Source organism: Coregonus clupeaformis, chromosome 7 (genome assembly GCF_020615455.1).
Source record: "Coregonus clupeaformis isolate EN_2021a chromosome 7, ASM2061545v1, whole genome shotgun sequence".
In the NCBI taxonomy this organism is placed as follows: domain Eukaryota; kingdom Metazoa; phylum Chordata; class Actinopteri; order Salmoniformes; family Salmonidae; genus Coregonus; species Coregonus clupeaformis.
Window position 1 is genome coordinate 16,879,553 of NC_059198.1, and position 24,142 is coordinate 16,903,694.

The following is a 24,142-nucleotide window of genomic DNA, read 5'->3' on the forward strand; positions in this document are numbered from 1 at the left end:
TTAATTTGATGTGTAAATTCTAGTGTGAATTAATGTTGTAAATGCATGCAGCTTAAACATGGCAACATAATTCCCCTTCAGGAATTACACCAGCAATGAGTAGTTAAGACAACATTGTGCACTGATGCATTCTGAGCAGTATTCACATTAACAGCACTGTGAATCTTTGGACATGTAGTTGCATTGATGTGGAGGTGGATTTAAACTTCATGCATATTTTTCTGCAATGAAATGTGTCATCCATTTGTGAAAGCATGCCATCAATCATAATTTGCAACGTTGTCTAAAAAGCATTTATGGAATATAATTATTTTAGTTTAACACTACATGACAGATTGTATTTGCTGCTTGTACAAAGCACTCTATGATAAGACAATATTCAAACCCATTGGTCTGATGATGTCCTTATGAGATGTTTGTGCCCCTGTGATAAGCTAATAAAGCTTTTTAACAAAGTGAGCAATGGAATCCGACAAGATGGAACCCTCTGTCACTGTCTGTTCCAGTGATATAGGACAACAACATGCCCCTGAGCTAGCATGCAGTCCCCTCGTCTCCTCCAACTTCCATGTCTCTGTTGATGTTAACTAAACTAAAGCATGTGAAGACTATCTACTTAAAACATCAGAAGATGCCTGTCATGTCCAATGTCATACCAACAAAATACGATGGTCTTACCGACATAGATAAACCCACATGGACACATTACCTGTTTATTTTTTTTGAAGCTAATGGCTTTTAATGTACGTTCTAAATGTCTGAATTATGCATGCTTGTAAATATTTCATGTGTGATTTTTAAGACTTTAAACATTACTTTGAAAGGGCTGTTGCTCATAACAACCCTGCTCTCCCAGTTTCAGATTATATCGGCCGTTTGATGTTGATGTGATGAAAATTTTAAAAGCGCATGGTAGCAGTGTGCCACATAAGCAGGACAAGTCATCAGCAGAGCACATGCATTTCAGAAGATCAGTACAAATTAATACAGGAATAAGAAGGGGCACATTGATGATAACTGCTGACAGTGAAGCATGCTACTACAGTAAAGCACAATACTATGGGTGGGTAGAGTACAATGAAAAGGTAACATGACATTAGCCATAGTAAGGTCACTGCCAAATGTCGGAACTTAATTAGATGTGATTATGATATTAAAACTATTGATTTCACAAATTTGGTGAGAAAAATCAAATACAAATAAAACAGAAATAATTGTACTTTTAGATCATGTGAAACTTAAGAATGAAGGAGTTTGAATGCTGTGATGTAATATAACCTGCCCTATGTCACTTTGCCTGATTAGAGATAAGTGTACTTCTAAGGGGTCTAGTTCATTGGTGCTGAAGTTAAGGAAGGAAAGGCATAAAAAGGATGAGACATTACCTGGTAACACTAAATGTCTGATTATCTAATGAATAGATAATGCAGCGTTTAAACGCATGTCCTTACGGGACTGTAGAACACGACAATCTTATTAACAGACCAGTTCTTGTCAGGTTCTCTTAAGCCCAATGTAGAGTGAACAGCAATAGGCCTTAGTAATTATTAAATGCATTAAGTGCTTCGTGTAATACTCTAGGTAATGTATTTTGCATAAGTAACAGAGCACTGTCGTGTAAGAGAAGAGAAAAAACAGAGGAGGATGAAGAATTGACATGAGACCTTGATTTGACTGGATGGTCTTCAATTATGTATTCATTTTAATATCTTAATGATGTCTGCTTAAATATGAGATGAAATATGGATGTGAGTCGTCATGGACACCAAAAGATTATGTGCAGTCTCAAAGACAGCACTCCTGAGCACCTTCGTCTCCTGTAGCGACTACTAAACTGACAGGAGAGTGCAGCAAGAGGATCAGTTGATCTACAGAGAAATGACTGTATATCATTCAGATATAAAATGGTTTCAGATGTTCTACATGATGTTCTGCATATTTATTTTAATAAAACTGGTAAGATATTGTATACTTTTGCCCTTTTAATACCACAATGAGTAAGTCTACTTAACTTCTGCACAGCAGTCAAGAAAAACCCTTTTATCACTTGATGGGAAGGATAGGAATATTCCAGAAGACACCATAATTCACAGATCTATGCTCAGAAATACCATGCTTTGATGTGAATCATTTGGCACCCCAAGTCTTCCTTACCTGCAGATGGCAGACTGACTATAGGCTGGGCCCTCGGCCGCGCTGAGCGCCTGACCCACCTGAGTCTGGGTCAGGCCCAGGGACAAGCGGCGGATTTTGAACGCTTTGGCGAACTCCCGAATCTCCTCCAGATTGACCCCATCCACCTCACTGGCAGCCGTCTGGGGGTCTACAATACAACATAAATAGAAAGGGTCAAAAAACAAGAAGGACCAAGGCACTCTTCATATGGTTAAAATGCCTTTATTGTGATGGCATGTTCAATAGAACAAAATCTCAGAAACTCTTAGTCGGGGAGTACAGATGGAGGGGGGAGGGGGGGATAGCTCACTAACCTGAATAGCACCGTTAAACTCTTAAGGATCTGACCTTTTATTTCAATTTTTGCCTAAAATGACATACCCAAATCTAACTGCCTGTAGCTCAGGACCTGAAGCAAGGATATATTATTGATACCATTTGAAAGGAAACACTTTGAAGTTTGTGAAAATGTGAAATTAATGTAGGAGAATATAACACATTAGATCTGGTAAAAGATAATACAAACAAAAAAACATGCGTTTTCTATTTTTTGTTTTGTTCCATCATCTTTGAAATGCAAGAGAAAGGCCACAATGCAATATTGCAGTTTAGGCGCAATTTTGATTTTGGTCACTAGATGACAGCAGTGTGTGTGCAAAGTTTCAGATTGATCCAGTGGAGCATTGCAATACTGGACTATTTTGTATCAAGTCTGCCCAAATGTGCCGAATTGGTCAATTGATACATTTTCAAGTACATAACTATAGAGAACAAAAATGATATGGTATCACAAAATGTAATTTTACACACTCCCAAGAATATCATACAAGATGGATCATTAGCTTATACACTAACTTTCACACATCTAGAAGGCCGGGCGGGGTGGGTATGGAGCCAGAGACAGCAGGGGTTCAAACTGTAGAACCCAATTCCTACATTTGAATATAAAAATGGATTTTATCAAACAAAACTATGCTACATTTTATCTTTGGGACCCTTAGGATGACAAATCAGAGCAAGATTACTGAATGTAAGTACATTATTTACCTTCAGAGGTGAATGTATCAAACCAGTTGCCGTGATACTTTTTTGTTGTTGTTGTGCACTCTCCTCAAACAATAGCATGGTATTTTGTCACTGTAATAGCTACTGTAAATTGGACAGTGCAGTTCGATTAACAAGAATGTAAGTTTTCTGCCCATATAAGACATGTCTATGTCCTGGAAAGTTTGCTGTTACTCACAACAGTCATGCTAATCACATTAGCGCACGTTAGCTCAACCGTCCCGTATACGGGACACCGATCCTGTAGAGGTTAAACACCCTGAATACAAGGAATATAGCTAATACAGTGCCTTGCAAAAGTATTCATCCCCTTGGCGTTTTTCCTATTTTGTTGCAATACAACCTGTAATTTAAATTTATTTTTATTTGGATTTCATGTAATGGACATACACAAAATAGTCCAAATTGTTGAAGTGAAATAAAAACAGTAACTTGTTAAAAAAAAAAAAAAAAAAAATTAAAAGTGGTGTGTGCATATGTATTCACCCCCTTTGCTATGAAGCTCTTAAATAAGATCTGGTGCAACCAATTACCTTCAGAAGTCACATAATTAGTTAAATATAGTCCACCTGTGTGCAATCTAAGTGTCACATGATCTGTCACATGATCTCAGTATATATACACCTGTTCTGAAAGGCCCCAGAGTCTGCAACACCACTAAGCAAGGGGCACCACCAAGCAAACGGCACCATGAAGACCAAGGAGCACTCCAAACAGGTCAGGGACAAAGTTGTGGAGAAGTACAGATCAGGGTTGGGTTATAAAAAAATATCAGAAACTTTGAACATCCCACGGAGCACCATTAAATCCATTATAAAAAAATGGAAAGAATATGGCACCACAACAAACCTGCCAAGAGAGGGCCGCCCACCAAAACTCACAGACCAGGCAAGGAGGGCATTAATCAGAGAGGCAACAAAGAGACCAAAGATAACTCTGAAGGAGCTGCAAAGCTCCACAGCGGAGATTGGAGTATCTGTCCATAGGACCACTTTAAGCCGTACACTACACAGAGCTGGGCTTTATGGAAGAGTGGCCAGAAAAAAGCCATTGCTTAAAGAAAAAAATAAGCAAACACGTTTGGTGTTCGCCAAAAGGCATGTGGGAGACTCCCCAATCATATGGAAGAAGGTACTCTGGTCAGATGAGACTAAAATTGAGCTTTTTGGCCATCAAGGAAAATGCTATGTCTGGCGCAAACCCAACACCTCTCTTCACCCCGAGAACACCATCCCCACAGTGAAGCATGGTGGTGGCAGCATCATGCTGTGGGGATGTTTTTCATCGGCAGGGACTGGGAAACTGGTCAGAATTGAAGGTAATGATGGATGGCTCTAAATATAAGGAAATTCTTGAGGGAAACCAGTTTCAGTCTTCCAGAGATCTGAGACTGGGACGGAGGTTCACCTTCCAGCAGGACAATGACCCTAAGCATACTGCTAAAGCAACACTCGAATGGTTTAAGGGGAAACATTTAAATGCCTTGGAATGGCCTAGTCAAAGCCCAGACCTCAATCCAATTGAGAATATGTGGCTAGATGTGCCAAGTTTATAGAGACATACCTACACAGGTCCCCTGTAGCTCAGTTGGTAGAGCATGGCGCTTGCAATGCCAGGGTTGTGGGTTCGTTTCCCACGGGGGGCCAGTATGAAAAATGTATGCACTCACTAAACTGTAAATCGCTCTGGATTAGAGCATCTGCTAAATGACTAAAATGTAAATACCCCAAGAGACTTGCAGCTGTAATTGCTGCAAAAGGTGTCTCTCCAATGTTTTGACTTTTGGGGGGAGTGAATAGTTATGCACGCGCAAGCTTTCTGTTTTTTTACATCTTATTTCTTGTTTGTTTCACAAGAAAAAATATTTTGCATCTTCAAAGTGGTAGGCATGTTGTGTAAATCAAATGATACAAAATCCATTTTAATTCCAGGTTGTAAGGCAACAAAATATGAAAAATGCCAAGAGGGGTGAATGCTTTTGCAAGCCACTGTACACATACATTCCAGTATAATGTGACAGTGCTGGTCTCTGTTGATAAACAACAGGAGTAGCTTTAGAAATATATTATGAATTGTACCCTCAGTTAGCAGTGATTCTAATTCTGGTGCTTCTATGCCCTCTAGTTGATAATAGCAGTCTCTGTACAATATGTACTGTAATGGTATCGAGAGTGAAAGGCTGGCTTTGCGTTTAACACTAAATTGAAAACGTTTCTCATTTAATCTTCAATGAAAAAAACTAATGGACACAACAGCATAGAGACATGTCCATTCAATAGGTTAATCCAATGTGGGGCCATTGCCATTCGTCCTGTTTCATTATTTTTTAAATTTTAGTCATTTAGCAGACGCTCTTATCCAGAGCGACTTACAGTTAGTGAGTGCATACATTATTTATTTTTCATACTGGCACCCCGTGGGAATCGAACCCACAACCCTGGCGTTTCAAACGCCATGCTCTACCAACTGAGCTACATCCCTGCCGGCCATTCCCTCCCCTACCCTGGACGAATTGTGCGCCGCCCCATGGATCTCCCGGTCGCGGCCGGCTACGACAGAGCCTGGATTCGAACCAGGATCTCTAGTGGCACAGCTAGCACTGCGATGCAGTGCCTTAGACCACTGCGCCACTCGGGAGGTTATGAACAATAAGCAGTCTGAAAGCCAACTGTTTTATAGCCCAATCTCCCTGCTTTTATAATGAAAGAGAAGACTGTGGAATGTTTATTAGAGGATCATTCCCATTCATGTGTCCCTCCTTTGGGGAAGTCAGTTGACACCTCCACAGAAAGACTGTGCTGCTGTATGTGCAGCACTACTCAATTGTTCAAAGATGACATCCAACTCTTCTCTAAAGAATCAATTTTATTGTATAAATGTTGTTTGTAAATTGCTGCTTTTCAGACCCGCATTTAAGTGACCTTGGGGACCTTTTTCCCCCCTTAGCATTTTGAAGAATTTCATAGCTAATAAAAAGTGATTTCACATTGTACATCAATGTCAGGTGCCCTGGCATCCTGCTTACTAAAGCAAAGTTTGTGCCGGTGAATTATTCATCTTGGTCATTATCAATGAATTATTAAAGGAATCCTCCAAGCGTATTTAAGGAGAAATCTATCAGGCTGCCATCTTGCCGTGAGGCCTCATAAGAGACACAGAGATTCTGAGCTTCTACAGCGGCAGAGCTCTAGACGTGTGAACATTTGGAGACATAGGACCAGGCAGTCACAAATGGCACCCTATTCCCAATGTAGTGCACTACTTTGACCAGGACCTGTAGTTATTTTTTTGACTGAATGGAGGGTTCATCTGGTCTAATGTAGGGCACTATATAAGGAATAAGCTGCCATTTGGGATGCAGACCCTGTATATCTTAACAGGATGGGAGGATGGGCACTAGCTGCATCATCAGTCCTCATCAGTTCCACCTTGATGAGCATCTGATTATCCCCAATGGAGAGTCAATGAAGTGTGTTTCTATAGGAAATGATTAGTCTTTTCTGCAAGTGGTGCCCACACTGTCTGTCCACTGTGCTCCATCACTGGTCTCCTTCCTATATGACTGTCTTCAAGGCTTTACAAATAATACATATTCCATATAATACGTTGGATTTAATTTACATTGGGTTTGAAATCCCTATGTACCCTGTGTAGGTATTTGTGATCTAAAAAGACATTGACTGTTTGAAAAATCCCATCCACTCATTTAAATTAAAAAATGTCAGTCACACTTTATTTGGATAGTCCGGATTTTTCATCTGTAGATGCTCTATAGATGGTCATACTATCAACAAACTATCTGTTGATAAGCAACTGCTTGCTAAGGTTACGGTTAGGGTTAGGTTTAGAATAAGGGTAAGGGTTAAGGTTAGGGCAACGGTTAAGTTTAGGGTTAGGATAAGGGTTAAGGTTAGGGTTAGAGCTAGGGTTAGTAGATAGTTAGGTTAAATGTTACTGATATTCTGTAGATAGTCTGTAGAGCAGGGTTAGTAGATAGTTAGGTTAAATGTTACTGATAGTCTGTAGATAGTCTGTAGAGCATCTACAGATGGACTATCCAAATAAAGTGTTACCCTAGGACCTTGCAAATACAATGAGCTGGACCACAGCAGTATATTGGCGAGAGGAATGTAGAATGCAAACTGTATTATGTATGATTTGACACAGAAATAATGCTCCATTGCTCATGTCCACGGAAGGAATATTCAACGACGGGCTATGCGTTCTTGAACGACGTGGAAGGTGTGTTCCACGACGCGCTAGTGGAGAACCCCGAGTTGATTATCCCTTTTATACCATGGCTATAATTTAACACATCTGCCACTAGAAATATGTTCATTTGACAGTAGAAATGTGTTCAACATCCACTGAAGTAGCTAGCAAGTTTACTAGATAGCTACAGTAGTTGCCTTGGTAACCAAACAAACTGACTTGCTAGTTTAGTTAACCAAACCATGTCCTAGCTTGCTATTATGAAAATTGAATTTAACAATGACAATTATGTTTTCAATTCGACTGTTACTTTCAAAAGCAGCTGAAACATAGAACATGTAAAAATTAACTATAGCCATCGAATTTTACTGTGCTGATATACCATGCGTTATAGGGAAATAATTCACGCTCTAGAATGCCCTACAAGCCAATCAGAAACAAATGTTATCAACAATGCCATTGTATAATTAAGCAATAAGGCCAAAGGAGGTGTGGTATATGGCCAATATACCACGGCTAGGGGCTGTTCTTAGGCATGACGCAACACTGTGGTATATTAGCCGTGGTATATTGGCCATATATAACAAACCCCAGAGGAGCCTTATTGCTATTATAAACTGGTTACCAACGTATTTAGAGCAGTAAAACTAAATGTTTTGTCAAACCCGTGGTATACGGTCTGATATCAGAATTCAGGGCTCAAACCACCCAGTTTATAAAACAAGTTGATCAATGGCAACTTCTTTATATTGAATGAAGAACTCAGGCGCAGATGCCTTCAAAATGAGGGAGTTTAGGTGAATAGCCTGTGACAAATGAAATATATGTATATTTATCTGATTAAAACAGAGTTTTTAAGGCAACGGTTGCATGCTGACAGCCTTAGGCTCTATGATTTATTAAGGGTCCACCAGAGGGCTAAGTATGTGGAAACTGAGGCTGGTGTTCATTACACACAGTGTTTTTGATAGTCTAATAAACAAGATATTTGACAAAGAGGGGATTAAATAAATCCTTTATGAAGACGAAGGAGAAAAATCTAAAGTTTCTGGACAAACAGAAAGCCAATGCTCTTGAAATAGAAGGTTCACCATACCAAAGACTGTGGTCAATTACAAAATGTAATTCTCTGACAATGTAGGTTTATCTGTAGGCTTGTATGTTCCCTTAATATGTGTGTGTGTGTGTGTGTGTGTGTGTGTGTGTGTGTGTGTGTGTGTGTGTGTGTGTGTGTGTGTGTGTGTGTGTGTGTGTGTGTGTGTGTGTGTGTGTGCGTGTGTGTGTGCGAGTGTGTCGCCGGGTACTCACTGCTGACCAGCTGACCCACGCTGAGGGTGGAGGAGGAAGAGGAGGAGGAGGAGGAGGAAGAGGCCTGGCGGAGAGGACTCTGGCTGTGGGGCATGTGGAGCAGGTTGGGCTGAGACGACACTGGGCCTGTCTGAACATGCTGAGCCTGAGGCAGCTGAGGACACACACACAGAAATAATATTGACTTAAAACAACAATACAACCCCTATAACGTTACACCAATAGCACTACAAGTGATCTTCATAATCACACACAGTAATTATGGTGACTCTCAAACACTTGTACATTGCTGTGACATTGCTGTGACAATTATATTATATATTATATTAACAACGGAACATAATATGATTAGGTTTGTGTAAAGAGGTTATATGATCATTACTGTGTATGCTAACAAATATTCAGAATGATAACACACAATGCAGTATCAATAGTAGGGTCAATAGAGTAGACTATTCAGAGCTAGATTTTTATTGAAACAGTATAAGATTTGTATAGAGACAGACAGTGGGGTTTGATAGGAGATGACTGGTGGCTCTGCTGTTTTAATTTCTCTCTCTCTCTCTCTCTCTCTCTCTCTCTCTCTCTCTCTCTCTCTCTCTCTCTCTCTCTCTCTCTCTCTCTCTCTCTCTCTCTCTCTCTCTCTCTCTCTCTCTCTCTCTCTCTCTCTCTCTCTCTCTCTCTCTCTCTCTCTCTCCCTCTCCCTCTCTTCCCATCTCTCTCTCTTTCTCTCTTTCTTCACATCTCTCTCTCTTCCACTCTCTCTCTCCTCCCCCCTCTCTCTATCTCGCTTCCCATCTCTCTGCCTTCCACTCTCTCTCTCTCTCCTCCCTCCTCTCCTCCTCTTCTCTCTCTCTCTCTCTCTCTCTCTCTCTCTCTCTCTCTCTCTCTCTCTCTCTCTCTCTCTCTCTCTCTCTCTCTCTCTCTCTCTCTGCCATACAGGAGTGTACAGAACACTATGACAATTATAGGGTGTTTTCTCCAGTCATCAGACATGAGGGAATTGCTAATAAAGGCAGGTCTGTGCAGGAAAAGACACCTGGACACCGTCGCTCCCATATCAAACATAATTTATGATTTACAGGCAATGTGCTTCGACTCTATGAAAACAATGTATTTTCATGTTAGTGCGCAAATGAATTGCGCTTACAAGATCAAGCTGATATGTCTTCACTCTAAAGTGAAGGCTGTCTCCTCCGTAAACTAGGTTGGCTTTCACACTCCTCTCTCTTGCTATTAATTATTTTCCCCTCGGCATGTGTTTGTTTGGAATGGTGGTGGATGTCAACAGCGATGCACATACTGTCAAGACAGTTGACAGGCAGAGAGAATTATCTAGCTTCACTGGAAATATTCCGCACTGCCGGCGCTGACAACCGTAAATTACAATTGTGGAACTGTCGGTGTCTTTGAAGTGAGGACAAAAACCATAAACATTACTACAAATGCATTCATTAGATCACGAGTGTGATCTGGTGTTCTATGAAGTCACATTTAAGGCCATCTTCTAAGTTAATCCATCCTATCAGATTTAACTATTGTCCTTGCCATTTACATATCATGTTTCACTTTTGTAACCTTCTTTTTTATGGCTGAAAGCCTGGTCCATATTAGGTAGACTTAAAGCTGTGACATTTATTTATTTTCTTTAGTAAGTGTGCATCTGACACCTACCATGTATGTACAAGTCCAAAAGAAGGAAGCTATTTACTTTGTACATAAAACTTTAGCACTAGGTGGGGTTTAAACTCACTCTCATACAAATAGCACTAAAGAACTCATGTTCTTTTTAGAGGTTCAGTCTGGTTTTGCATTGTTTTGCTAGCTAGAGACACATGATTATCCCTTTAAATGTGTGATTATTAAGGAGAATTACAACATGCTCAGGTCACAGAGGACAAATGGGGGGGGGTTTGAGTTTTAAGTGAGATGATGAAAAGCGTTGTTTTTTGTCTGGCTCTGCAGGAGCTCTGCAGACTTCCTGAGAGGGAGTCTAAGAGGATGCCTGACAGGTGCTTTACACACACACACACAAACACACACACGCACACAAACACACACACACACACACAAACACACACACGCACACACCCTACTGCTTATTAACTCCTAAGAAAGGAGTTTCTTATCAAAGGCTTGACAGATTTTGGCATGTGCACTATGACTTTTTCTTTCTGCAGTATTTCAATAATTTTTACTGCCCTAGTCAAAAGAGTCAATTTGAATGGTTTTATCGAAAGCAACTTCTTCCAAACACTGGGAGCAATGAAATGTTACAGTTGGGAGTTGTGTTTTTGTGAAGGAAAACCTATTCAAGTTGTGTTAAAATAGAAGATGAGAAGATGTGATAGCTGAAAAAACATCAGACTTGACTAGTTTTGTAGGGGTTACTTTTCTACACAGATCAAGACCCATTTTTATAGTGTGTATCTATGTGTATCTATAACCAGGTTTCCATCCAACCTTTTTATGCCTAAAAAATGTCACAACAGGCCTGATGGAAAGAGCAGATTTGACAGTAAACTTTCTAAATGTCGACAAAAGACATACGCTAGACAAGGTGGGATCTTTTTGTGATGGTAAAGTTAATTATGCGAGAAATGGCGGTGGAAAAGCTTTAATGCGCAAATATTGATATAATAACCATCATATTGAAGTAAACTTGGAGTCACGTGATGACATGTTGTGTGGTCCTCCCACTACGACTCGGGAAAGCATGCAGTTTATTAGGCTACAGATTAAATAAACTATGGTGAACTTCACAGGGTGGTGAAATTGCACAGTGATGAGCTTGATACTCCTTTCCTATAAATATCAAGGGTCTTATTCTGGTGACATGATGTTCAATGCTTGTTTGACGTTTGACAAATGAAAATAATTTTTGTCCATAATAATCTCATAATGTAGGCTATACCCACACTGTATCTGCAAGATGTTGGCTAGAGCGCACGTGCCAATACCAGAGTGGGCACATTCGCTATATAACATTTTTCGTGACAAAACCATCAGTAGAGTTGAACATGCGATGGAAACCCATTTAACTTTAATTTTTATTCGTACATGGGAATTTAACCACAAAAGTAATTTTTCTATGCACTACATGTCAATTTGATGGAAACATCTCTGGTGGGAAAATGCGCATCATTTGTTTATGTGGAATTTAGAATATTCACATGAAATTGCCAATTGGATGGAAATAGTTTTGGGTCTTTCTGTGAATAGGAACATATCTTCATGTGCCTGCATTGTGTCTTGTGTGTGTGCGCGCATGTTTGTGTCTGTGCATGTTTGTGGTTACCTGCTGTCCAGGCTTGATTGGTGACAGTGTGATTCCCTGGGTGTTGATGACAGGCAGGATCTGATTGCCGATCACCGTGGCGATGATCTGGCCCTGGGCGTTGGTCAGAAGCTGGGGTGTAATTGGCTGGACCTGCAGAGCGGGGTTTACGCCCCCTGATTGGCTCGAGGGCCCCCCAGAGTTGGGCATCAGTGGGATCGTTCCAATTATCTACGAAGGAGGGGTGAGAGGGGAGGAGAAGAGAAGAAATCAGATGAGTCGTTCCAGTGATCTACAGTACATGGATAACTGTAGGAGGGTGAACATCATTAGAACATATTGTTCATATGATCTACTGTACAGAAGTATGGAGCGATTTTCATGTTCTATATGAAATCCCACAGCAAGTAAAACATAAAGTATTGTGTATGTCAATACATGTATATCAGTGCACAAACCATTAGAATGACAGTATCAAGCCCAAGCACAGAGCACTTGATGGTTGAGTAAGTGTGTGTGAGGGAACGCACAGACAGATTCTCTGATCATCTGTCGCAGAGGAGCTTTTATAGGCCAAAGCAAGCGAAGGCAGAGCACACAGCTGGGAGCACACTGCAAAGGTCAGCTCTGAGTACCTGTGTGTGCTGGTGCAGACCACTGACTGTGTTATCCATCACCAGGCCAGGAGAGGGGAGTGTGTGTGCGTTCATGTGTGATTCATGTGTGTATATGCGTCTTTGTCTGTTTCTGTTAAGGGGGGTTGGTAATGTGGCTGTGCTGAGAGATCCCCCTCCCCTCCTTCCCCTCAACACACACACACACACACACACACACACACACACACACACACACACACACACACACACACACACACATGACCAAACAGCTCACAGGGTCCCTGGGGTACTTCATCCTCTCCTCCACTCTTCCACTCCTCTCCTCCTCTCATCCCCCCTCCCCAGCTCTCCTCTGCTCTCCTCCATGGCTGTAATCAGGAAGTGCAGATCAAAGGGGGCGGCAGAGTGTCACCGCAGCGTTTTAGCTCTCAGTAGCCAAGAGTAGCGCTTTAGGGGGGGACTTAGTGCCTCTTCACAATGATGAAGGTTAATGTCATCTGGGGACTGGTCCTGGACAGACAGCTTCAGTCTCTCTGCCTGCTCTCTCCACTGACAGGACAACAGCATCCAGCCTCATTATGCCAGAGAGTGAACATGGTTGGGCTTGCCATTATTTTACAAAGCTTGTCATTTTGACCAGGCTGGCACGTTTGTATTTTTTTATATACATGTAAACAATCACAAGCAAAATTCGATCCAAAATAAATGGACACAAGCACAATGAATGTTTTGGTAGCTCATGCTGCACAGGGTTTCGGCCTACTTCAAGCATCGTGTATGAATAAAACACCAACATAATTTAATCTAGCCAGAGATTTAATTATTACACATGCACCTGTCACTTCATATGATGTCACAGCGAGATGCAAACAGGTCCCTTCATACTGTAGTCCAGCATCTCACCACTGCTCCCATTGCTAATCTAATTCTTCCTGCCATGCCTCTCTCTGCCTGGTCCCCCTCCCCTCTCTCTCCATTCTCTGTTTGATATAATGTGGAGGGATCAGTGGTAGAATTGTAGGCCGGCAATCTGTAATTCATCCCCTCTACGGCTCATTTGCTTACGTTGCTTCGCATTAAGCGACAGATAATTTATCTCTCTCTCCGCGCTCCGTGTCGCCTGATCTGATTCCCCCTGTAATGCTCTCCTCTCCTGCCACTTAGCATATTTTATTGCGCCGCCTGACGCTCATGTCTCCCGACGCCTGGCTTCGTGTGCCTCTGTGGCGGAGGACATGTTCCGCTCAATTATTAATCCTCATTGGACTAAGTGGTTGTTCTATAAGCATAATAACAGAGGCAGGGAACTGACAGCTTAGCTCTCGTCCCCGGATGCACCGCTACCGCCACATCTCCATCTCTCCCTCAGACCTTCTGGGTGTGACATGGCAGTGCTCAGATGGCGTTTCTCAAGGCAGTCGATTTTGACACTATTTATATAAAACATAATACATTCGGAGGGAAAACATGGTGGGCGGCAGGTAGCCTCAAGATTAGAGCGTTGGGCCACTAACCGAAAAGGTTGTTTGAATACTGGAGCCGACAAGGTGAAAAATCTGCCGCTGTGCCCTTGAGCAAGGCACTAAACCCTAATTGCTCCAATGGCGACCCTGACTGTGACCCCACTCCCTGTGGGTGTCTCAGGGGGAGTTGGGATATGCAAGAAACACATTTCCATTACACATTTGTGTATAACAGAACAAATATTAGCACCCCCAAATTATTATTATTTTACCTGTAGATTCACAGAGAGATCCATGGAGAAGACATGCTTTGGTGTCAGACTACAGTCAGTTATGGCATTTTTTAACCACATACACTGTGTCACTTTCTCACAAACAATAGTATTGTCAGCTTTGTCCAACCAGCATTCTTTATGTTTCTCTTTCCTCTTTGTCTTTTTCCTCCTCCTGTATTTGTTTTCCAATCGTGAAGTGTGTCAGGAATGCTCAGGACCTGGGTCCTCCTCTCTCTCTCTCTCCCTTCTCTCAGCAGAACTCATTAAGATTATGCTGCTCTTCTCTTGTTTCCACAGAAATGTCATGTCATCTCCTCAGCCAGGCTAATCTGTAGTGTTAGTCATGGTGGCCAGACAATATCTTTGGCCATTTTCCCTCCTTTTCTCTCTGTGAAGGGAATAGAGGCCCATGTTGGGAAACGTTTGGAAATCCTGACTTTTTTCATTAGAGCTCCAAGACACCAAGCACATCAATTTGATAAGGGACATGGTATGTAAATTGTGTTATACGTCTCCCGAATCCTCTTGATTGTGTGGCTCTAAAACGGAATACTGGTGTAGGTTATGTTGGGTACAGTACAATCTTCCACAAACATGCAAATCTGCACAGGTGGCTTAATTTGCCCTGCTGTTATGGTTGAAACAGGTGCTCAGAAGTTAAAATGGTAATGCCAGAATGTTTCCTCTACCTCTGAGGACTTCCACAAGCAGGAATGAATTTGTATTCCAATGGAGTCCCTCCATGGTTGTGCGCATGCAGGTTAACAGAGCATGTGTGTGTTCCTACCTGGTGTAGTGTGCATAGGTAACAGCAGTGTCTGCCCTGTGGGCTGTAGCCTTTATCAAAGCCCAATGAAGGAGATGGATGGCTCATGGGGGTTTCACCAGGAAACACAAAGACCAGCCACCAGGGTTAACAGGGCTGGGAGTTCCCCCATCACAGACCGTTTGAGGGCTAGCCACTTTTCAGGTCATATACCTTACCATTGCTCTCTTTGTCAAATATGATAGGTTTCTCAATGGAGCCATGGCAGGTATGGCACAGAATGTGTGGTAAAATTGTGTATAGTACAAGGGAATACGTAGTCATATGACAGAAACATTTGTGAGGAAATGTTTCCTGTAGTATGGCCTCAATCTTACATTTAAGTCATTTAGCAGACGCTCTTACCCAGAGCGACTTACAGTTAGCGCATACATTATTTTATCGAACCCACAACCCTGGCGTTGCAAACACCATGCTCTATCAACTGAGCTACATCCCCTGCCGGCCATTCCCTCCCCTACCCTGGACGACGCTGGGCCAATTGTGCGCCGCCCCATGGGTCTCCCTGTCGCGGCCGGCTACGACAGAGCCTGGATTCGAAACAGGATCTCTAGTGGCACAGCTAGCACTGTGATGCAGTGCCTTAGACCACTGCGCCACTTGGGAGTATATCTTCTCATTCACATTTCAATACTGAGGAACTAAGGTAAAATGGTGCAGTGCTTTCCTTAGGTAGACTGTGTACTGATATGAAATTCATTATTGAATGAACTCTTTATTACAGTACAGCCTTAATCACAAAGATGGGACTGAAGAGTGGCTTCGTCGATTAGTCTTGGAAAGTGAAAAGGTTGGACACATATACTCCATAATCAGGTTGACACATGTTGAAGCCACATTATCAAATCCAATGCTTTTCAAGGCCCCTGTCTGGAAGCTACTCTAACAAGAACTTTCACTGGGGGGGGGACGGGGGGGACATGTCCCCCCCACATTCTGAAATTGCATTTTTGTCCCCCCCAGTTTGATCATTGGAAAGTGATACAAGCGAGGCAAAGGTGTGCTTTAGGACCATGCGGACGCCTCTGAGCGGTCGGATAGGCTGTTTGGAGTGTTTATCCCCCCCACTTCTAAAACTAAAGTTGCACCCCTGAAGAAATCCAATGAGCATTAGTGATAGGGTGAATGACTGTAACCCCTACTGAACTGTGTTCTGCTCTCTTCAAAAGACCAAAGTACTTAATTTAGATTAAAAGACCTCTCTTAGGAGAAGAAAGGACTCAAAATCAATGCAGTACAGGGATTTTCACACAGATACCTTTTATCAAATCCCTTGTGCTTTAGTACAGTTACAATGCTGTTACAATGTCGTCTTACCTAGCTAGAGAATTCATATTCAAGAAGTGTACACGTATTCGAGCTATTCTAAACTCATCAAAAAAAGAAACGTCCCTTTTTCAGGACCATGTCTTTCAAAGATAATTAGTAAAAATACAACTTCACAGATCTTCATTGTAAAGGGTTTAAACACTGTTTCCCATGCTTGTTCAATGAACCATAAACAATTAATGAACATGCACCTGTGGAACGGTCGTTAAGACACTAACAGCTTACAGACGGTAGGCAATTAAGGTCACAGTTATGAAAACTTAGGACACTAAAGAGGCCTTTCTACTGACTCTGAAAAACATCAAAAGAAAGATGCCCAGGGTCCCTACTCATCTGCGTGAATGTGCCTTAGGCATGCTGCAAGGAGGCATGAGGACTGCAGATGTGGCCAGGGCAATAAATTGCAATGTCCGTGAGATGCCTAAGACAGCGCTACAGGGAGACAGGATGGACAGCTGATTGTCCTCGCAGTGGCAGACCACGTGTAACAACACCTGCACAGGATCGGTACATTGGAACATCACACCTGTGGGACAGGTACAAGATGGCAACAACTGCCCGAGTTACACCAGGAACGCACAATCCCTCCATCAGTGCTCAGACTGTCCGCAAAAGGCTGAGAGAGGCTGGACTGAGGGCTTGTAGGCCTGTTGTAAGGCAGGTCCTCATCAGACATCACCGGCAACAACGTCGCCTATGGGCACAAACCCACCGTCGCTGGACCAGACAGGACTGGCAAAAAGTGCTCTTCACTGACGAGTCGCAGTTTTGTCTCACCAGGGGTGATGGTCGGATTCGCGTTTATCGCCGAAGGAATGAGCGTTACACTGAGGCCTGTACTCTGGAGCAGGATCAATTTGGAGGTGGAGGGTCCGTCATGGTCTGGGGCGGTGAGCTTGTTGTCATTGCTGGCAATCTCAACGCTATGCGTTACAGGGAAGACATCCTCCTCCTTCATGTGGTACCCTTCCTGCAGGCTCATCCTGACATGACCCTCCAGCATGACAATGACACCAGCCATACTGCTCGTTCTGTGCGTGATTTCCTGCAAGACAGGAATGTCAGTGTTCTGCCATGGCCAGCGAAGAGCCCAGATCTCAATCCCATTGAGCACGTCTGGGACCTGTTGGATCGGAGGGTGAGGGCTAGGGCCATTCCCCCCCAGAAATGTCCGGGAACTTGCAGGTGCCTTGGTGGAAGAGTGGGGTAACATCTCACAGCAAGAACTGGCAAATCTGGTGCAGTCCATGAGGAGGAGATGCACTGCAGTACTTAATGCAGCTGGTGGCCACACCAGATACTGACTGTTACTTTTGATTTTGACCCCCCCTTTGTTCAGGGACACATTATTCCATTTCTGTTAGTCACATGTCTGTGGAACTTGTTCAGTTTATGTCTCAGTTGTTGAATCTTGTTATGTTCATACAAATATTTACACATGTTAAGTTTGCTGAAAATAAACGCAGTTGACAGTGAGAGGACGTTTATTTTTTTGTTGAGTTTAGTTCCTCTATCATTCTTCCAGCAAAATAAACACCAAAGTCTGATCAAAGATATTATTTTGTTTCCTGTTTGGGAATCTACATAGTGACACAAGTTCTGCTTTTATGGTGGGCAGCTTCTGAGGCAGTGTTTGTCGGTCTTCCAGTCAAGTTCCAGGCATGCATTAGCCTCTTTAATGTTCCCTTCCCAGTATTAGAGGGGTGGTGGTGTGTGTGTGTGTGCGTGCGCGCGTTTGTGGTGGGGAGACCCTGGCTACGTTGGTAGTGTGGTGCATGTTTCAGAGCGCTCAGGCTGAATAATGCTCTGAAATAATGAGGTGGGGAGCAAAGGACTGTAGCCCAGGGCTTTGACCGTCTCAGTGACCTGATTATGTCAGCCAATGTCAGCCGCCGATACACTACAAAAGCACAGAGCATCCCATCAAATCCATCTCCATGTCGATCTGTCCCCGGAGCTCCGGGCACCTCCAGACCAGGGAAACCCATACTGTCTCATTAGCCGCATTTAGCATCAAGGGCTAACACAGACTCACACATGCTGTTTACAGTATATGTGGACAAACATAGAAGAACATATACAGTCATACACAATTATAAGTAGCCTACAATATGTACATTGCTCTGTCATGAGCATGTAGACAAAAACTTGTACAGCAATTCTTACTCCTTACAGACTTACACAAACAAACATGGAATTAGGTCTGTCTTATCATAAAACCACAAAAGGTATTCGTCAGGTCGTGGTTTTAATTTAGTGATGAACAGGATAGCGGGAGTAGGGCGGACAGCTAGGTATGAAATAGGAGTTAAGGTAAATAACTGGCTGGTGTGAAAGTGCACATTGTCCATACAATCTTCCTTTAATATGTGCTGTGTGCATCTGCGATAAGATGATTCATTAGATAGGGCCCCACTCTGACAAGCGTCATCGTTCAAGCCTCTGGCTACTGATGGAACAATTCTGCAGCCACCCTGTAAATATGACAAGGTCAGCGTTTTACTGCGACGGGTGCATGCGGATAAGAGGAGGAAGGGCTTTGTTTATTCCCAAAAAGCTTAACATATGGTAGGACGGCTGCCACGGAGCAGCGCCACATAACAAACAGCTGAAAAATAAAGAAATAAACCCCCAAACAAGATTACTACATAAGAAAATGAAATATTGAGACCATCCAGGCTTTGGAATTGTATTTGTGTGTATTTAGTTAGCGGAAAGTGGTTTATAAGACCGGTATAGTGTAGCATTGACTGAAGAACATGGAAAATATACTTCAACCATCATTATGTGATGTGATCTTCCTCCACTATAACTTTAGCATTTTATAGTGAGTTGTTCTAGTCAGGTCTAATGAACACTGTGAAACCTATAGGATACCTCTTTTGATATTATGGCTGGTAAAGATCACTAACCTGTCCTTGTGCATTAGTGACCAGTTGACCCGTGACTCCAGCTTGCAGGTTGGAGAGGGTGTTGCCAAAGACCTGGGATCCGGCCATGGAGCCCATAGCTGCTGCTGCTGCCACCGCAGCCTGGCTGGCCAGAGGGTTCAACTGCAGGGACAGAATCATACAGGTAATGACTGTTATTGTTTGGTTATAAATTGGAACGTTGATCAGTGTTCTCCAAATGTTACTGTAAGTAAACAAACATGGGCGACAGTGTAGGATGAAGAAAGTGAAGTACTGTGACGTATATGACCAGTAGTCCATTATCCAGCCCCTAGAGGTGTGTGCCCAGAAGAGAGCCTGGGGTGGGGGCCGGGAGGGCAGATAGAGGGGGGTGGGGTCCGGGAGGGCAGAGAGAGGGGGTGGGCCGGTGAATAAGTGCCCATTTTACCAGTCTAAGTGCTTCCTGTGGCCCCCGGGGCTCCCCTAGGGCCCGGCAGCATCTCTGCAGGGGCCGGACAGCCACAGACCATCTAGGTTTAACAATAGAAGGCGCCATGGTGTCATTGTATCCTCAACCAAATCGACACGCTCCCACTCTGAATCAACCCGCCACCATACCGCGCCACCACACTGCTCCTTTCCAGGGTTAAAAAAATGGCTGTGTTTACCCTGGCTGTAATGGACTCATCTGGAACTGGTGGACAGGCCAAGTGCTTCAGCCTCGTAGGAGCATGAAATCACCCAGATAAATCAAGCTAACGACTTATTAGAGGGTGAAAATGCACTGCTGATTTGGTTGCAGTGCAGCAGAGCAGAGCCTTATTAGGTCGAGTAAGTAGAAAAAAAATAGCCGGAAGAGGAGACCGTCCAATTACTCAACAGAATGGAGGAAAAATAGAAACACTACTTAGGCTCTAACTAGCTATTCCTGGTTGGCAATAATGTTATGGAGGGCTAATACATATTCAAAGATGACTGGAGAAACTATTGAAAATCCTAATAGCACCTTAAAGGGGCAATCTGGGATTCAAACAAAAACAAAGCCTGCACCCCACCACTTTTTAGTAAACAGCTGAGGGATGGGGCGGGAGAAATGTAATCACTGAAATTCATATATACAGTGGGAAAAAAAGTATTTAGTCAGCCACCAATTGTGCAAGTTCTCCCACTTAAAAAGATGAGAGAGGCCTGTAATTTTCATCATAGGTACACGTCAACTATGACAGACAAATTGAGATTTTTTTTCCCAGAAAATCACATTGTAGGATTTTTTATGAATTTATTTGCAAATTATGGTGGAAAATAAGTATTTGGTCAATAACAAAAGTTTCTCAATACTTTGTTATATACCCTTTGTTGGCAATGACACAGGTCAAACGTTTTCTGTAAGTCTTCACAAGGTTTTCACACACTGTTGCTGGTATTTTGGCCCATTCCTCCATGCAGATCTCCTCTAGAGCAGTGATGTTTTGGGGCTGTCGCTGGGCAACACGGACTTTCAACTCCCCTCCAAAGATTTTCTATGGGGTTGAGATCTGGAGACTGGCTAGGCCACTCCAGGACCTTGAAATGATTCTTACGAAGCCACTCCTTCGTTGCCCGGGCGGTGTGTTTGGGATCATTGTCATGCTGAAAGACCCAGCCACGTTTCATCTTCAATGCCCTTGCTGATGGAAGGAGGTTTTCACTCAAAATCTCACGATACATGGCCCCATTCATTCTTTCCTTTACACGGATCAGTCGTCCTGGTCCCTTTGCAGAAAAACAGCCCCAAAGCATGATGTTTCCACCCCCATGCTTCACAGTAGGTATGGTGTTCTTTGGATGCAACTCAGCATTCTTTGTCCTCCAAACACGACGAGTTGAGTTTTTACCAAAAAGTAATATTTTGGTTTCATCTGACCATATGACATTCTCCCAATCCTCTTCTGGATCATCCAAATGCACTCTAGCAAACTTCAGACGGGCCTGGACATGTACTGGCTTAAGCAGGGGGACATGTCTGGCACTGCAGGATTTGAGTCCCTGGCGGCATAGTGTGTTACTGATGGTAGGCTTTGTTACTTTGGTCCCAGCTCTCTGCAGGTCATTCACTAGGTCCCCCCGTGTGGTTTTTGCTCACCGTTCTTGTGATCATTTTGACCCCACGGGGTGAGATCTTGCGTGGAGCCCCAGATCGAGGGAGATTATCAGTGGTCTTGTATGTCTTCCATTTCCTAATAATTGCTCCCACAGTTGATTTCTTCAAACCAAGCTGCTTACCTATTGCAGATTCAGTCTTCCCAGCCTGGTGCAGGTCTACAATTTTGTTTCTGGTGTCTTTTGACAGCTCTTTGGTCTTGGCCATAGTGGAGTTTGGAGTGTGACTGTTTGAGGTTGTGGACAGGTGTCTTTTATACTGATAACAAGTTCAAACAGGTGCCATTAATACAGGTAACGAGTGGAGGACAGAGGAGCCTCTTAAAGAAGAAGTTACAGGTCTGTGAGAGCCAGAAATCTTGCTTGTTTGTAGGCGACCAAATACTTATTTTCCACCATAATTTGCAAATAAATTCATAAAAAATCCTACAATGTGATTTTCTGGATTTTTTTCTTCTCAATTTGTCTGTCATAGTTGACGTGTACCTATGATGAAAATTACAGGCCTCTCTCATCTTTTTAAGTGGGAGAACTTGCACAATTGGTGGCTGACTAAATACTTTTTTTCCCCACTGTAGTCTTTATATATCACACTGAATAGACAGTATGACAGTCATGTAAAAACAATATTGATACGTAGATAGATAACTTAGAGAGTAATGGAAATGTATTATCATTCAGATAGTTCTGGACAATATCAAAAACTACTCCAGCAAAGGCATAAATTCCATTCATTTTTCTCTCCACACAATCGCTCTGTGGGGATTTGAGCTTTGTTAAACTGAGACCATTCAGTTGCCATTCATCTTTTATTGTACCATATGTTATTACGCGTTCTGAAATCAAATGATGAAAAAATGCCACGGAATGATCAATACTTTTTCATTGACAGTAAAGGTTAAGCATATTAAGAATGACACTGCATTTGTCTTATGAAATCATATTTCATGTTGGTGGCCTCAAATTGGCCATGATTGATATTGCGTCCCCTAGTCTGAAAGTCATCCAGTTTTTTTCTCTCCAGATAATCGCAGGATTTTCTTTCTTATGTGCCATGCCACGTTCGTCCTTCTGAACAACTTCAGTAGCAAACGTTAAGAAGACATTTATTTTCACTTTAGTTATTTAGCCTATCTTTTAAAGAGGTGAAGTGCATTTGAGAGTTCATTAAATAATAATAATATGCCATTTAGCAGACACTTTTATCCAAAGCAACTTACAGTCATGTGCGCATACATTTTTACGTATGGGTGGTCCCGGGGATCGAATCCACTACCCTGGCGTTACAAGCGCCATGCTCTACCAATTGAGCTACAGAGGACCACAAGCTTCTACTCGTCATTGGCTACTTGACATATATTTTACATTTACATTTTAGTCATTTAGCAGACACTCTTTATCCAGAGCGACTTACAGTTAGTGAGTGCATACATTAAAAAAATAAAATAATTCATACTGGCCCCCCGTGGGAATCAAACCCACAACCCTGGCGTTGCAAGCGCCATGCTCTACCAACTGAGCTACACGGGGCTCTATCATCTAAACATTTGCACATAATTTCCATATATCTTAGGAGGGTTATAATCTTTGACAATTTGATTTGTTCTTCCATCCTTGTTCCATGAGAGGCTAATAATTTACAATGAATTTCCTCTACTGAGGGTAGTAAAGGCAAGAGGAACAAAACAGAGGAGGAAGCATGTATTTCATTACTTGGCATTCAGTAATCGTTTTGAAAACATGTCACTCTACTGTGAAATGGATGCCCTGAGGTACTCGTGTCATTTTGGATATCAATTTTTGCGATGATATCTACTGACTTCTAACCTTCTAAACTTATCTTATTCATTTTTTATCATTTTGAAGTTGATGTCAATAGAGATAGCAATAGTTTGTTTATTTTTACATCTCATGGAATCAGCGGGAGTTCAAGAAAAACAAGATAAAAATAACCTGGCTACCCCATGGAGTGGCAAGTTGCCTTCGTGCCAAAAAGTATTTGGAGTGGGATTAGTATCTAGACAGACTGATAGTGTGTCTAGACTCCTTTTTTGATGATAAAGTATGCAGGGTCACTTAGCCTATCTTTTCAGCATGACATCGTAATAGTGAGAGTGAGATATACAGTAGATATAAGGGTTGTCTTCCTTGCAATTCACATGCAAGTTCACACAATGATCCGTATTTTTTGCATATTTTCATAATATCAGAAAAACAAAGGCTGAGTTCCAGGAAAGTGTGACCAGACCCCCAGTCTGTGTCCCAAATGGCACCTTATTCCCTAGTCCAATACTTTTGACCAGGGCCCATAGGGAATCCCATGGCTGAAATCCAGGTCTGTAGTGGGGGAATTGAGAGAGTCAGTCAGAACCCCACATCCTGCTTCATCACTATCCTGCTGGAGGAACAGAGCTGGATTGGAGGGGGGCTTATCTGGACCAAATCTTCAAATAACTACATGTATCGGTGAGAAAGTGGTGGGAAAGGGTCACCTGGGGATATCAGTCAGTCAGTTAGGGATTGCATTAAGAGATAATCCTCCTTCCATTTCTGAGTGGAGATGCT

At 42.5% G+C, this 24,142-nt stretch overlaps 1 protein-coding gene and 1 non-coding gene across 5 annotated transcripts in view; both read right to left on the minus strand.

Annotated features, from left to right (window-relative positions):
• Positions 1-24,142, minus strand: part of LOC121569895 (POU domain, class 6, transcription factor 2-like) — a 108,887-nt gene that overhangs the window by 5,509 nt on the left and 79,236 nt on the right. For all 4 annotated transcript variants that reach the window (XM_041881195.2, XM_041881193.2, XM_041881192.2 and 1 more), the window contains 4 exons: positions 19,460-19,600; positions 12,059-12,268; positions 8,761-8,914; positions 2,155-2,323 (listed from right to left, as the gene is read on the minus strand). In XM_041881195.2, coding sequence (XP_041737129.1) covers positions 2,155-2,323; positions 8,761-8,914; positions 12,059-12,268; positions 19,460-19,600 — 674 coding nt within the window. The remainder of the gene's footprint in view (positions 1-2,154; positions 2,324-8,760; positions 8,915-12,058; positions 12,269-19,459; positions 19,601-24,142) is intronic.
• On the minus strand, positions 5,648-5,724 carry trnas-uga. The gene has a single exon. It is a non-coding gene; the product is annotated as a tRNA-Ser (tRNA).